At 36.2% G+C, this 15,845-nt stretch overlaps 2 protein-coding genes across 3 annotated transcripts in view; both read right to left on the bottom strand.

The window, feature by feature from the left end:
* Positions 1 to 4,745, bottom strand: part of LOC106050221 (uncharacterized) — a 40,469-nt gene extending 35,724 nt beyond the window's left edge. For both annotated transcript variants that reach the window (XM_056016755.1, XM_056016756.1), the window contains exons 1-2: positions 4,643 to 4,745; positions 660 to 757 (exon numbers count right to left, since the gene is read on the bottom strand). In XM_056016755.1, the coding sequence (XP_055872730.1) occupies positions 660 to 757; positions 4,643 to 4,703 (159 nt within the window). In that variant the 5' untranslated portion in view covers positions 4,704 to 4,745. The remainder of the gene's footprint in view (positions 1 to 659; positions 758 to 4,642) is intronic.
* A 4,644-nt stretch (positions 4,746 to 9,389) lies between these two features.
* On the bottom strand, positions 9,390 to 14,723 carry LOC106064424 (uncharacterized). Its single transcript, XM_056016762.1, has 4 exons — positions 14,165 to 14,723; positions 10,761 to 11,175; positions 9,741 to 9,781; positions 9,390 to 9,563 (listed from the first exon to the last, which is right to left on the bottom strand). Exons 1-3 carry the CDS (start codon positions 14,625 to 14,627, stop codon positions 9,769 to 9,771), a joined length of 891 nt encoding a protein of 296 aa, XP_055872737.1. The 5' UTR covers positions 14,628 to 14,723; the 3' UTR covers positions 9,390 to 9,563; positions 9,741 to 9,768.
* Between the last annotated feature and the right edge of the window lie 1,122 nt (positions 14,724 to 15,845).

Genomic DNA, 15,845 nt, shown 5'->3' with positions numbered 1-15,845 from the left:
CGCCTCCCATGTATCTTAACACTGCATGAATAAACAATATTAATAATAAAAAGAAAAGTAACGTTTCCTTTTCAGATCTTGTGATCTGTGGAGCAGACGATGTAATAGATCGTATTAGAAATAATGAAAAGAAACTTGAAAGATAATCTTTTTTGTTGTTTAATAAACGTTATATCCTTATTATTGCAATTACTACTATCGTCTGCGTATATCTATCCCATAATTCTGCGTGCTAATTCTAATACGTAATATCCCTTTGACCTACTCAATTTTATGATTTAGCCTACATACGCTTGTTCTAATATTACTGCATTTTTTATAGGTTAGTGATTTTTGTCTCATATTTTTCCATATAATTAATAAAGGATATGCCGGATTCTATTTCTAATTTAATCATTTGGAAGCATCGTGAACTAATGTAATTTGATACTTAACAGCTCTAGTAACAAATTTAATAAATGAAACATGCTTGCCTAGTCTCAAAAAAATAATAAAAATAAAGCAACAAAAAACGTTTATCCCGTTAATTTAATATGCTGAGATTATCCAATGACAAGTATCCGTCAAGTGTAAGAAAAGTGTTTTGATACATCTCAGTATTTAAATGTTTTATTATTTCGACAAAAAAATGACCGAAACAGAAGCATTTTAAAACTTACCACTGCTTTAGATTTATAAGAACAGATATAGGCGGTGCTGTCACTTTGTTCTGTGGCGTTCAATAGATAGTACTTAAATTCCTTCGATCCGATCATTTCTAAAATATTTAAAACGCATTCAAAATAAATGCATGACATTTTAATTAAAAGGTAATTTTTACTATAAGACAGTTCATATTCAGGGCCGGATTTCTGGTAAAGGAAAGGCAATGCTACTGCCCATGGACTCCATGAAAGAGAAGGCTTCCCCAAAATAGTGACATAGCCAGATTTTGGTTAATTCAACAATTACTTTTCGTCAAAATCACTTGCAATGTTCCGTTCGTTTACGGTAATTTTGTTTGCAAGAAATTGTATTTGCATTAAACAAATAGCAAGATTCTTTTTTAAAATAATTTTATTTGTTAGCAATAAAGTTTTAAAAGGCTCACGCAAAATAAGTTGTCTTTTTTTATTCCGGAAAAAAATTAGAGGCTTCTGCTCCTTCGTTGCCTCAGGACTCGAAAAACCAAATCTGGCCCTGTCCTAAATTGATGATTTTGTGTTTTTAGGGCAATTAGAAATGTATAAAAGTTCTAATGAAAGAAATATTTCACAGCTGATTAAATTTTAAAACATTTTTCACATGGTTTTGGAAGTTCGTTCAGGAATTTAGATTATTAGGTCCTGGTGTAGTGTTTCTCAAACTTTTAACATAGGTTGATGGCTGCCTGGTCGTGCGGTTTGCGCGCTGGACTGTTGTTCAGATTTATCGATGGTCCCGGGTTCAAACCCTGCCATCTCCCATCCCCCGTCGTCCTCCGGGAGGTTTGGACTAGGGAGTGATTATCTTCAACTCTGAAGGAACATCCGAAACATGTAAAACATTTTACAAACGAAAAAAATTCATTCACGCTCTTCTGGAGAGTGTTGACAAATCTCATTGTGGGTTCTGCGAGGTCTTCTTCCTATTGGAAAAAGTTTCCTAAACAATATTTCTGGAGATAATATTGGAGATGCAGACGTCTCCGTTCCATTAAAGGGAAACTCCAATGGTTTTGACAATTTTTGATATAATATGTGTTTTGATTTACAGATAATGAATATATTATTATTTTGTTTTTATTTGCAATAATAACTAAGTAATTGATATTTTTATGACGTGATTTTCCTGCGCATCACAAACGGTCAAACTTTCACCGGGTTTCTATGTGACCTCACACATGCCTATTAGTTTAATCTATTGACTTACTGTATAACGGGAGACCATACAGTTACGTTTACATTCTCGTAAAAGAAATATATCTTCGTGTATGCAGTTAGATACAGATCTTGTAAGCAAAGAAAAAAATGCGTGTTAAAGGAGATTTACAAGCTTGACTAACCACGGCAGTGTGTATCTTCTCGCCTGACCACTCAACACACAACAAACACTATCGCTTGGTTGTCTTGTCATGACCGACTGACTACACGTAGTCTAGACTAGCCTTACACTGACCAGTTTGTTCAAATCAGTCAGACCTGCGATCTATTTACTTCTTGCGACCGGGAGGGGCTAAGATGAAAATGTGACTTTTTTTTCTCGAGTTGGTTGTCCTAATGCTTTTAAATCTATCTATCTATATAAAACTGTACCATAGCGCTTGACTAGGCCATCACTAAACCTAACAGCCTAACAGCTACTGTAAGAATGAAGCGATACGATTGGTCAAATCTAGTTTGCCTTTCAGTATTGCTGAGGGAAGAGACGTATGCCTAACCTAAAACAAAATATCAAAGAACCCCGTTTTTTTTTTGAGATGTCAATAATTTACTGTCTAATTTATTAAATAAAAATGTTTCTAAGCATTTAAATAAAAAAATGGAAAAATGTTTACTATTACAACTTTTTACGCAGAATTTAAATGTCAATAACTCAAATTTGAAAAACCATCTGAGTTTTCCTTTAAGTTTTTTTTGGGGGGTAGGGGGATTGGGGGAGCGCTTTGAGCGTTTTCTAGTTTTCTGCCAAGGCGTCTACTATTTATTATTACATGTTTATATCAACTCACTCTGTCTGTCTGTCTGTCTGGTAAAAAAGTTTGTACACGTTATTTCTTCCACACCCATTATCGTATCAAGTTGAAATTTTACACAATTTTTCTTGTACCTCACAAAACAAGAATCAATTTTTAAAAAATTAATAAAATGGTAAATTAATTACTAACTTACTAATTAACTAATTAATTATTTTGTTTGGCATCTAACGAGGGAAAGAAATAGTACTTAATTGATTGGTTTAAGTTGAATTAGTCCCCTTTACACAGTGTAGAGAGAAATAGGCCACAGCTTGAAAGTTTGAAACAAACACATGAAATCTATGTTCATAAACACTTTGCTGTTATAGTTGTTACTGAACCTCCTTGAGAAGGCTTGAGCCTTCGATTTCAAATATAGTCGTACAATTTTTTTTAAAAATACCTTTAAAAGCGATCACGTTACTTTTCATTTTGATACCGTCTTCTTTCTCCACCACCACCCCCTCCCGCCTCCACAGTTTTCGAAATGGTCTATACAAGTGAAAGCGCATTGAGAAAGCTAAAAGCAATCTATTTCGCTAAACAAAAACAATTAATAAAAATATTTCTTTGCGCACAGATTTATTATTGTTAGTCTAGATCTATTACAAATCTAATGACTAATCCTAACTAATTGATTTAATGTCACGTAATGTAAGCTTCTTTTTTTTTTTTTTAAAGTATTTCTTTTTAATTGCTTGCTCTAATAGTTTTAATTGTAGCCAGCCGGGAAAACCAGTGACTTGGCAGAATTAAAGTCATTGATTAAAATGCTTGACTAGATGCATGACTAGATGTATGACGCGTAGGACTTAATCATCTCCTTTTTTTTTTTTAAGGAACGTCTGGGTTTTAGAAGAAAGAAGAGTTCCTATCAGAACAAATGGGTGAAATGGGGGTTTGGGAGGTGGGCCAATACGTATGTCAAACTCAAGACTAATAAAGAAGGAGACATCATTAAGCCATTGTATTAGGCGTAACGCAGAGGTCGTTCACATCTGCTACAGGACGACCCTTCTGACAAAAAAAAAATGTCCAGAAGAATCACTTTTTAAAATATCTTCAGTAAGTTTGAGTTGATATTGTAGCGCACGCACCTCAGGAGAACGAAATACATTTATAAGCTCCTATTATTAAGGAAGTTAAACAACAATTGTTACTTTGTTATTTTAATTTGGGACCTTTTAAAAACATATTTACTTTCTTCTTCTACCCTCTCTTTGTCAGGACATTGCTTCCCCTTAGTAGGACGTCACTTCCCCCCACCACACCCTGGTAGGACGTCACGGCCCTGTCTAGTTTGAGAAACGTGGTCCCAGTCTCATCTTTTCGCCGGGAAGCTAAGGACAGTGGCATGCGGGAGTTTGAACCCGAGACAGTGAAGACTACGGTCCAGAGCGCGAAACACACTCCCTAGCAGCCATAAAAGGTAGGGGAATCATCAGCAGACGACATTATGCACATTTTGTTTTCCTAAGGACAGGCACTGGGATGTCAAGGAGAAATGAGAATTGTATTTTAACTCAAAAGAGACGGAGAAATGCACCTAGAGAAGAAAGAACAAGGGCAATAAATAATGTTGTTTGCTTGCACTACCGAGACGCTGTAGACGTGTAGAACTGTTTGTCTAGATCTATTACAAATTAAATTACATGTCATGACTGATCCAAACTAATTGATACAACTATGCATAATAAAAGCTTTGTTTAAAATAAAATAGTTTGTAATATTTTTTTTTCTTGTTTGGCACTGTAGAAGAAAGATTCTTTCATAAGACTTTGTCTTATCTTATTGTATATATTAGCCTAGCATGTACTGATGTAGAATAAAAAGTGTGCCTTTATCTTTCTGTCTTTTTCTTTATAGCTTATAAGTCTATAGGCTCCAGACCTAGGACCATAGACTGCTAAACAGAGATGATAAAAATAAAAACCTGCTAACATTTACCTGTACAAGACCAGAGGATGAAACAAATCAAAAGCATCAGACTAAGGTGCAATCCAGTCATTATTTAACTATTTTTTTTTTACAAAATTATAAATACGAAAAAGTCTTCTTTATCATTCGATAGGCAAATATACATTTTTCTCTGGTTTAGGAATGTGCGGAAATGCAGTTTAATGCAAAATATACAAGATCAAAAAAAAACTTTAAAAAAAAAACAAAGCTTATATTATATTAATTGTATTTTGTATTAATGAGCTAAAAGGGTGGTAGCGAAACAGAGTGGCCCCACCAGCTTAGGCGCCAACTTGCCTTGGCTGACATAGAAGAGAGCATCTGGTAGCATGCGGCCTCAGAACGAGGCATCACGTGGTCACTCACAAAGGCAGCGAGATACACATTTGAGACCAAAAGAAAATCCGCTGCCGAGGACAGATGCAGACGGCGAATATAAAATCTTAATCGACCACCGGCGGACAATGGTTAAGCTTGCCAAAATATGTAGGTCGCAGTTGGGGATGCGTGGCTACGGGAAATACTGCACTCCTCATTGATCTTTGGACTCGAACACAAGCCTTATTATTAACTAATCATGTGATTGATGTGTGCGATTAGAAACACTGCTGATGATTAATTTTGTTTAGCACAGTTTCATCTTTTCTAATCCTATCAGTTGTCTAAAACAGTTGGGAAGGGGGAAATGAATAAGGGATCTGGATGATCCATTTTTAAATGTTTAGAAACAAAAGAAGTGAGCGACCTGAATTGGAATTCGACGGCTTATGACATTTTCTATTTATTTTACAAACTTTCTTTTTACAAAACAATAAAAGGGGGCTAACTCAGCATATAACTTCATATCAGTCAAGTAAAAGTTCTTTCCCTTGTTTAAGATCACAAACAGAATAAAATAAAATAATTGATTACCAATAGTTAATTAGCTTATTGATAATTTTTTTTATATATTAATTCTTTCGTTAGCATGTAAAAGAAATAATTGTGAAAAATTATTTCATCTTGATCCGAGATTTCGTGTGGAAGAAATCACAACTAATATATTTGAATCTATGGTACTGGAGTGGTGTAACGCTCGGTTCCCGAACTGAGGGTCCGAAGTTTGATTTTTTTTCGGTATCTGTATGTGTGAGTCCACCCAACTCTAATGGACCTCATTCACCAATCCTAAACAAACAACATTTAGCCACGTGGCTCTTTATCTCTTTTATACAAATTGCGATCTAATATTAATTCACAGTGGCTATCACGTGACAGTTTTTTTTCGTTGTTCTATCAATATTATCACGTAACTAAATTGTTTGTTTACGATTGGGGAATGCAGTGGCGTAGCTAGGGTGGGGGAAGGAGGGGGAGAATTAGAAAATCCCCGGGGCCCCCACTAGATGGGGCCCCCAAATGGTTTTTTTTTACATTTAATATTAAATATTATGTAAAATACAAGGCCCCCCTAAGAGGTCGAGCCCCCCGGGTCTCAAAATGTTGGGAATTTCCTAGCTACGCCCCTGGGTGAATGAGGTCCATTGGTAATTGACATTAGTTTGGGAAAATTAATTACGGTTGGTCATTTTGTTGGCCATAGAAACTGATAACATTTAGGTAATGTGCCCTTTAGATAGGGCTTAAAGGGGAGCCTTATAAGTAATTATTATTATTATACCTCAATTGAATTTTTTTAAACATTTAAATTCCAACATACGTTACATTCCATTGTGTCTTTTTATTCTTCACAATTTACTTCGGGCTACGCCTCAGCCTCAAGAAGCCTAACATACCGCACATAAAAACAAACAAACTTGGATATCACGAGAAAATCTTTTTGAATTTGGTGAAAACCCTATTTAGGTCATACCCTGTCCCGAGTGAATATTGACTTAAAATCAACGCTGTTATCATGCCACCACAAATACAAAAGGAATTTTACGTATAATGGGTTGACCGGTTTGAAGACAAAACGCAAAGCAGTTCACAATTATACCACATCAGAACCGGGCACAACAGAATGAGAAAACATATTTTTCGGAAGCTTAAAATTGGGACTAGCGAAACCTGCCCTTGTGGAGCATCACAAGAGAATGCTGGCCAAGTTCTTATAAGCTCCATACTATATCAAGAGGCTCCGAACACAACTCTGGAACCCCAAACCTTCCTGTAGAAGAAGAAAGTATATAAAGAATATTGCCTCTTCTGGAAACCACTACTAGGTTCATTTTGGATATAGGATTCTTGAACTAAACCCTCCTACAGGAAGAATGAGAAGGAAGAAAAAGGCAACGGAAGAAGAACAAGAACGCGGATGAATATTGTTTTGTACGAGATTGAGAAAGATCAATATTGTTTTAAGCCTCAAATCTATATGTAGTATTTTTTTTCTAGAAGAAACGGCCTCACTGAACATAAACTACCAGAGGTACGCCAATGATTTTTGGTTTTAGGGTGAAACAAAAAATATAACGCGGGACACACAACTCAAATTATCATTTTCTTCTCCTTTTTTCAACCAGTTACTACCCAAGCTAGTGTTCGAGTCCGAAGATCAGTGAGGAATGCAGTATTTCCCGTGGCTGCGCAGCCCCAGCTGTGACCTACATATTTTGTCACTTCCCCTATACTACTACGTATACTATGAACCACAGTCATTTTTTTTTGGTGTTTTTGTTTGGTGTTTTTGTTTGGTGTTTTTGTTTGGTGTTTTTGTTTGGTGTTTTTGTTTGGTGTTTTTGTTTTCATAGAAGAGATAATTACGTCCAACGCGTTCTCATGTGTCAATCTAGACACGCTTGTCAATCTAGACATGCTTGTCAATCTAGACATGCTTGTTAATCTAGACATGCTTGTCAATCTAGACATGCTTGTTAATCTAGACATGCTTGTCAATCTAGACACGCTTGTCAATCTAGACACGCTTGTCAATCTAGACATGCTTGTCAATCTAGACACGCTTGTCAATCTAGACACGCTTGTTAATCTAGACACGCTTGATAATCTAGACATGCTTGTCAATCTAGACACGCTTGTCAATCTAGACACGCTTGTCAATCTAGACACGCTTGTTAATCTAGACATGCTTGTCAATCTAGACATGCTTGTCAATCTAGACACGCTTGTTAATCTAGACACGCTTGTTAATTTGTTAATCTAGACACGCTTGTTAATCTAGACACGCTTGTTAATCTGTGACTTAAGCTCTGCCAAGTTGTTATTTCTATAATGCTTCTAGGGAGGAAGGAGCACTTGTACGAATATCTGTGCTGCTTTGCTGTAAAAATGAGAATAGTAACATATGCCCAATTGGAAATCATTATTATTTTATGTTATGTTATGTTTTATTTTATGTATTTAAAAATATCGGTGTCTTACTTTCGATACGCTCCATATATATTTAACAATTTATTTAGGTGAATAAAGTCAAATACACGGGAAATTGCGAATTGCTTAGCATTTTTTGTGCTCTTTTTTAGACTGAGAAATCATCAAAAAGTTATTTAGCAAACCAAGAGTATCATCTTTACTATTATTATTCATCTTCAACTTTCCCTTGGTCTGTTACACCGTTGGGGCACCAAAATAGAACAGTCAACCGTCTTTCTCCATTTCTGTATGTCCTTTGCATTGGATAGAACTTCATTCACTGACAGGCCTGTCCATTGTTTGATGTTGTCTTCCCATCGTTTTCTCTGTCTGCCTCTTCTTCCTCTTGCTGGTACTGTTCCCTGAAGGAAGACCTTTGCAACTCCCTGAGGACCTTGTGATATGGCCATAGAGTTTGAGGTTACGTTTTTCGACAGTGGTTAGCAGGTCATCGTGGGGTCCAATCGCTGTATTATTTAATATTATTATAATAATTAGTATTATTATGTACATGAACAGATCACTTTAGGCACGATGACAGGGCTGTGTAGGCTCTCTTCCATACCCGCATGCGCAATGAACTCGGTTCCATTGAAGGTACTTATTTTTTGGTTCTTTACTAGCATGTTTATGTCGTCAAACGAATGTATCTACCCAGAGAATGCCCCGTTGAGGCGCTGGGAAATACGTAGAAGATAGTAGAGTCCACCTTCTTTAAAAAAGATAAGTCTGCTCAAGTAGGACCGATAGATTTCTTTGTGTTTCGTTTAAATTTGTATATTTAACATTTCTAAATTTCAGTGTCAGAAGACTTGAAAGTAAGCTATTAAACTTACCCTAGCAGTATTGTGAGATGTGGCTGTAATTGTGCAGTTCTTTCATTTATATAAGCTATGTTTAACTTAAAAAAATATATTTTTTGCTTTTTTTTCCAATTATTTTTTGAGTCAATAAGAATTTCTCTTTTTACAATTATAGTGAACCATGTTATGTTATTTCTGGTTGGGACTACTAGACACAATGTCGCAATACTCTTGTGTTGTGTTATAACATCCTGTCAACTAAAGCTCAAAGAACATTGTCTACGGTATTTGATAGTCATCATAGCGTAGAAAAGCAAAAAGTGCTATAGAAGCCCTAGGGAAGCGGTTCTCAACCTTTTATGCATGGCGACCGCTTTTTACAATCCTCCACTCTGCCGCGACCCCCCCCCCCCCAGACACACACACAGCAATAGAAGAATAGACAATAACTATCCATTTTTTCGATGGTCTTTGGCGACCCATGGCAAATCGTCAATCGACACCCAAGGGGGTCGCGACCCACAGGTTGAGAACCCCTGCCCTAGGGGAAAAAAAGCAAAAACAAAACTTCAATTTTATGATCTTAAGGAAAACCCTTTTCTTATTATAAAGGTGAGTACAGGGTACATGTATAATCTAGCTTAAAAAGCTGCTTTCACAAAGGCTCTATGGTATCATGCAGTGGTGGTTCGTTGTAAACTGTGTAGTCTGTAATTGTTCTTCATCCAGTATCGTTCATTGTCAGTTCGAAGAATCTGGTGGAAAAGGTCAACCAATTACAAACTGGCTTAATTAAATTAAGCAAAATTTTCAGTAGCAAAATTTATGAGTCGAAATCTATATTTTGTTATTAAACTAAATTTAAAACCTATTTTTTTTAGAAGGAAATGAGATACCATATTTTAACAACAATTGGAAATAATAGAAATTACCTTTGATTATTTTCTTTTGTTCTTTCTACTATTTATACAGACTAGAAGAAAGATAATTATTTACATATATTAAAACACAATGATTTAGACATGTTATTAGAATGAATATTTACTGATCTGCACGTTGAGGATGCACAACCAGATACACTGGATATAGAGCAATTGATTTAGAGTAATTTAGACATGGTAATTAGATTCATTTTACTTGACAAATATGTGACTGAATTGGCTCAGATTAAGATCTTGTCTTATTCTTCTTTAGTTCCATATTATAGGTAATCATTGTCATGAGCTTATGAATAGGATTGCATTTGATGTTCGTCTGTGAATAGCTAGTGATGATATGATCACGTGGATGTGGAGAGGGACTGAGAGACAGACAGAAAGACAGAGAGACAAAGAGAGAGAGAGAGAGACAGAAAGAAAGAGACCAGAAAAACAAAAAGAGTCAGAAGGACAGAGGGACAAAGAAACGGGGAGACAGAAAGATAGGAGAACAAAAAGACAGAAAGTCAGAAAGACAGAAAGAAAAAGAGAGACAGAGAGTCAGAGGTACAGAGTTCCACGAAAACAGACATTCAGAGCGGAAATTAAGTTTGCGACCTTGTATGTAATAATGAATAGATTTATGGATGAACATAGGAAAAGACATTTTCTTGTATGACATAAGTATTATTTGTATCAATTAAATTTTGTTTATAGTTATAATGTTTGGTTTGGTGTAGTTCACAAATAGTAAGACAAATTTCCATACGGACATTAAAGATAATTATTATTATTATTATTTCATGATAATGAATTGAGATAGCAGATTGTTTTGTCTGTGATGAGGCTAAATCCAGAGAGATGAGAGTGACAGTGTAATCAGTAAGTATACTTAAAACCCTTACACATAAAAATATGTTGTAATATTTTTTTACAAACAAACAACAACAACAACACAAAAAGCCTAATCAGAATTACTAATTATTTGAGCACACATTTGATTGGACTAATTTCTTAACTCTTAAAAGATTTTACCTGTTTTCGAATTCCTGGAACATGCCTTGGATATCCTCATCTGTAACACGATAAGTCCCAACGTTTTCTGGGTCTGCGTCCTCCATTTTGGATTCAAGCTCATCCAGTCTTGAGAATATGTTCCGAAGTTCATATTTCATGTCTCTTTCGTTTGACGTCAAGTCTGCCCTGAGCTCTGAACAACTGCTAACAACATCATGAATCAATGTTTCTAGTTCCGTCTCTTTCTTTTGATCATACATTGATTTTATGTCTGTCGCATTTCCGTCTCTTTCGGTCGTAGTTTCCATAAAGCTTTCCTCAGAAATGTTGTCAATTTGTTGGTTCTGTTGCGCAGTAACTGGTCGAGGACGATTTGCAAGTTCCCATAATTCCCGGACATTGTTTTCTAATACTTTTATTCTATTTTTGAGACCTGCAAAAACAAGAACATATTTTTATAAAGCTTATATCAACTCACTCTGTCTGTCTGTCTGTCTAGTTAAAAGTGTGTACATGTTATTTCTCTCCCACCCATACTCGGATCAAGTTGAAACTACGAACAAGACATGTACCAATACAAAAAGTAACAAATTCGACAATAAATTACTGGTAATTCATTATTTTGCATAATAGCAACAAGGAAAACTAATACTTCAGTATTCACAGATATCTCTAAATTTGTTGGGTTTAGTTCCCTTAATATGCTGTTTCTCCCTAACGCATTCTCCGATCAAGTTCATACTTTAAACAATTATTTATTGAACCATTTAAAAATGAATCAATAAACAAAAATACTCAATTAGTCAATTAATTATTGATAATTAGATATTTTGTTTGATATAGAATAAGAGAACTAGCTTGATAGTCTTAAGGACTGAGTTCTTCCCCTTTAGATAAGCTTTGTCTTTTTTTAAAAAAAAAAGGATTTTTATGTTTTGCTTATTATAATGAGTACATGCTACTGCTCTCATAAGCTGAAGCAATGTTTTGTCTTTTTTAAATAAAAAAATACCTAGATAAAACTTGAAAAGGTATGACTGTAATGTCAATTTCATTTAATTAATAGGACATTTAATGAAAAGAATAAGACTTACTAATAATTATTATAAATATTATTTCATTTGCATATCGCTATACATAATATTAATAACCAAACACTACAATATGAAAGTATCTATCTTCGTACCGCCGTGTCTCTATAATTAGTTATCAAAGGCTAAATTTACACCTGATACAATGACACTCCACACTCTAAAGTTGTTATAAGGATTTGACTATCCGATGAACGGAGGCGCGGTGGGTTAGTGGTAAAGCTCTTGGCGTGCGAACCGGAGGGTGCCGTGTTCGAATCCTGCTGAAGATTGGGATTGGAAATGCCCCGAGGATTATAGATACGAGATAGACGACGATAATGATTGTGATGGCCTCGTACGTGAAGAAATGTAAAGTGAGATACGTAAGAAACACGCAATGTAATAATGTAAATAGTCTTTCAAATTGAAGGATGTGCGTTGTCTAGTGGTAACGTGCTTGGTTCCCGAACCGGAGAGTCACGAGTTCGAATCCTGAAGACTGGATTTTTAATTTCGGTATCTCTAAGGCGCCTCTGAGTCTACCCAGCTCTAATAAGTACCTGACATTAGTTGAGGAAAAGTAAAGGCGGTTTGTCTTTATGCTGGCCACATGACATGAACTTTAACTTTTTTTTAAATCCGATAAATACATATTGCAAAGTATGGTACGACAGAATCATACCTGCGACCCCCCCCCCCTCCCTCCCATATATTATACACGATGTGTTCAGCATGTCCAGTGTTACATGATAAAAATAATGAATCATTCTTTGCATGAACACAAACATCGCATAGATTTTTTTTATATCAAACTTCTGCTTCGAATAACAGTCACAACGAAACAACTGGCAACTTGAAAAAAAAAAGTCACAGAGGCTGGACATTCTCTTAGAGAAGCACGAGTAAACTGAAAATATCATAGCAAAGCCAATGGATATTACCCAGGATTCTCTTACTGCACCGCTAACCAGGTAGTCTTGACTCTGCTAAACAGGTATAGGCCCAGGGGCGTAGATAGGAATTTCACATCATTTGGGGGCACGGTGGGCTAAACCTTTTTGGGGGCTCCTGCATTTTGCGTAGTATTAAATATTTTAATATTTATTGTAAAAGCACTCATTTGGGGGACCTCTTCAAGAGGGGGCCCGGGGGGGGATTTTCAAATTCTCCCCCCTCCTCCCCCCACCCTAGCTACGCCACTGTATAGGTTAGGGATTTTCGCGAAGTGGCCAGCAAAATTAGAATTAACATTTTTAATTTCAAGTAAATCGGGCTTTGGCCGCTAGCCTCGGTCATTCTGGCCACGCTTCGGATTACGATCGTAACATATACAATATATTGGGCGGATGATGTAAATATCATCCGTTTCTATGGCTGACGGTTATTGAGGGTGTCATATTGCTAGCATAACGACCAACTTTATTTTTTCTTAACTCATATCAGGTATCCATTAGAGTGAGGTGGACTCATGTGCGTCCTAAGAATCCATAAACTCAAAATCCCAATCTCCAACGAGATTGTAACCCGAAACCTCTCGATTTGGATGGCAAGCGTTTTACCATTCAGCCATCATAGTCCCAAAGTTGAATCTTCTTATCTTATCTTATATACTACAGACATTACTTTCAAAAAGAAAATGATTACGTCCTACGCGTCATGCATTTAGTCATGCATATTAACCAATGACTTCTGCCAGGTCACTGGTTTTCCTGGCTAGCTCAGACAACCCATTCCATGGTCTAATAGCACTAGGGAAGAAGGAGTATTTGTATTGTAACTCTTGAGCCATGAAGAGAGTTATATATATAGTTATTGATCTTGACAACTTCTACAATATATCATTATAATATAAACCAAACGTCACCCAACGACCATCTTAAATAACTTGGTGACATTCTGTGGCATTTTTCTGTGGCATTTTACGTCTCGTGAGACGATCTTTTCCCTTTGCAACTTCTTGTGTGACTAAAGAGGCCAATCCTTGATACACAGCTGCGATCACAGGTTGGGCATATAAAATCACCAGGCGCCATTGCATTTTCACCCTTCTTTCTGCTTCTGTTGTGTATGACATCTGCAATCTGTGACCCTTCCTTTATGCTCTCTCTCCATGTGGATCTGTCCAGTGCCACCTCTTCCCAGTTGCCAGTGTCGATTTTGAAGAGCTTCATGTCGCGTTTGCATACATCCGTATAACGTAAAAGTGGGCGACCAGCGGCTCTCCTGCCTTCAATTAGATCGCCATACAGGATGTCCTGTGGAAGTCGACCTACTGGCATTCTACTTGGTGACATTACCGTGTCAATATATAATTATTTTTCTTTTGTAAATAAAAATGTAAACATTTACTTTCCATTTCCATATCGTCACGTGACTGAATCGAATTTACTACAGTTTGTTTAGCGCCTTCTCCTGAATCTGCTTTTATTTCAGACACTCTACTTTCGCTACCTTTCGAGATAGTTCTATCATCGTTTAATGGAAATCCAATCTGCAACATATTGGCCACGGTCTGACCATCACCATTCGCAGTCTCTTCTTCATCGTAACCAGGATTTCTTAATCCAGTCCAGTTTTCATCCCCAGTATATTGTAATCTATTTCCAAGCACATCCGTATTAGAACTGGATAGTTTCTCTATATCTCCGACTATTTGGACGACGCTGCCTACACTTTGAAGGTTCTTTGAGGTTGCTTTGATGTTGTCAGTAGCTCCAGGCTCTTGATTCCCCTGTGAAATGTTGACATTAATTTCAACACCTTGATTTGTACTTTCTGCCGTGTTCAAATCCTTTGCAGAACAGTTGACCATTTGAACCACATTTCCCACTGACTGAGTTGTAAACGAAGATCGATTTTGTGTGTCGTTACCCAGAATAGACTTCTCCTCTGTTTGTACACCAACCTTACATATTACTGGCACTTGAGTGGGATTAGTAATATTGTCTTTACTAATACGTCTTCTAAAGAATATGAAATATAACACAGACAATATTCCAAACATGTTGAATTATTGTAGGTTGATAAATGAAGCAATATAAAACACTTCGTTTTGGATAGTTAGAGAAATCAATCGTGAGCATTGATCTTTTCACTTCGATCGACGTTGCAAGAACAATCAACCAATAACAAGAGGACATTGATTTCCTTCTAAAGAAAGCCTGTCTGTCATAACACACTCACAAACACAAACACATATATTGTTTGTATAGTCTTACCTGTGTGGTTGTGGTCTTGAACTGCACCAAAAGTTATTGATTTTCTAGCGATTTAAGGAGCATAGGTATCACGCAATTGCGTTTTATTTTTTAAAATTAAATATTAAAAATAGTTTTTCTGCATTTCTGAACCTTAGGGACGATAATAGGGTATCCGAGGCAGGGGCGGACTCGGTGTCAAAAATCGGTTCTGGCATAACTATACAATCTGGGCCACACATTGCGCACCTGTCTCCATAAGAGAGCAATTTTGATCATGCATCTTTTATCTAAGTTTGGAAAGCCTTGGAATAAAATTGTATGTACACATTTTACAACTGTGATCTCATTATGCTGCTGGTTCAAAGATCTTTCACACAGAGATTTTTGGTGTGTTTGATATTTCATAAGAACAAGTTCTACAGTCAGTTTGAGAAATCTTGTAATTCCAGCAACTCTACCAGTCGTTGGCGTTGTTTCCTAAGTTCAAACCCTTATTAGTTGACTAAAATAAATTTAATCGCTGATTGTCTACACATGGTTTTGCTTTCTCAAATATGTATGACTTTTGTTTTGTTTTTGTTCGTGTGGTAGTGACTCATGATCAACAAGCTTTTCAAGAGATGTTGCAATTGTTAACCAACTTTACTTTAAAAAATGAATGGTCCTCATTCAACAATCGTAAAAAAAAAAAAAAAAAGAAACAAAGAGCCAGATGCTACAATCTCTTCCATACAATTTATGACCTCATTTGTATAAACAATGGTTATTACGTGACTTTTTTTCCCTCTGTTTTATCAATGGTTATCACGTGACCGCAAGATAATTTTTCT

Source organism: Biomphalaria glabrata, chromosome 18, assembly GCF_947242115.1.
Source record: "Biomphalaria glabrata chromosome 18, xgBioGlab47.1, whole genome shotgun sequence".
Classification (NCBI taxonomy): domain Eukaryota; kingdom Metazoa; phylum Mollusca; class Gastropoda; family Planorbidae; genus Biomphalaria; species Biomphalaria glabrata.
Note: the sequence above shows the minus strand (reverse complement) of the source record. Positions and strands in the feature narration are given on the sequence as shown.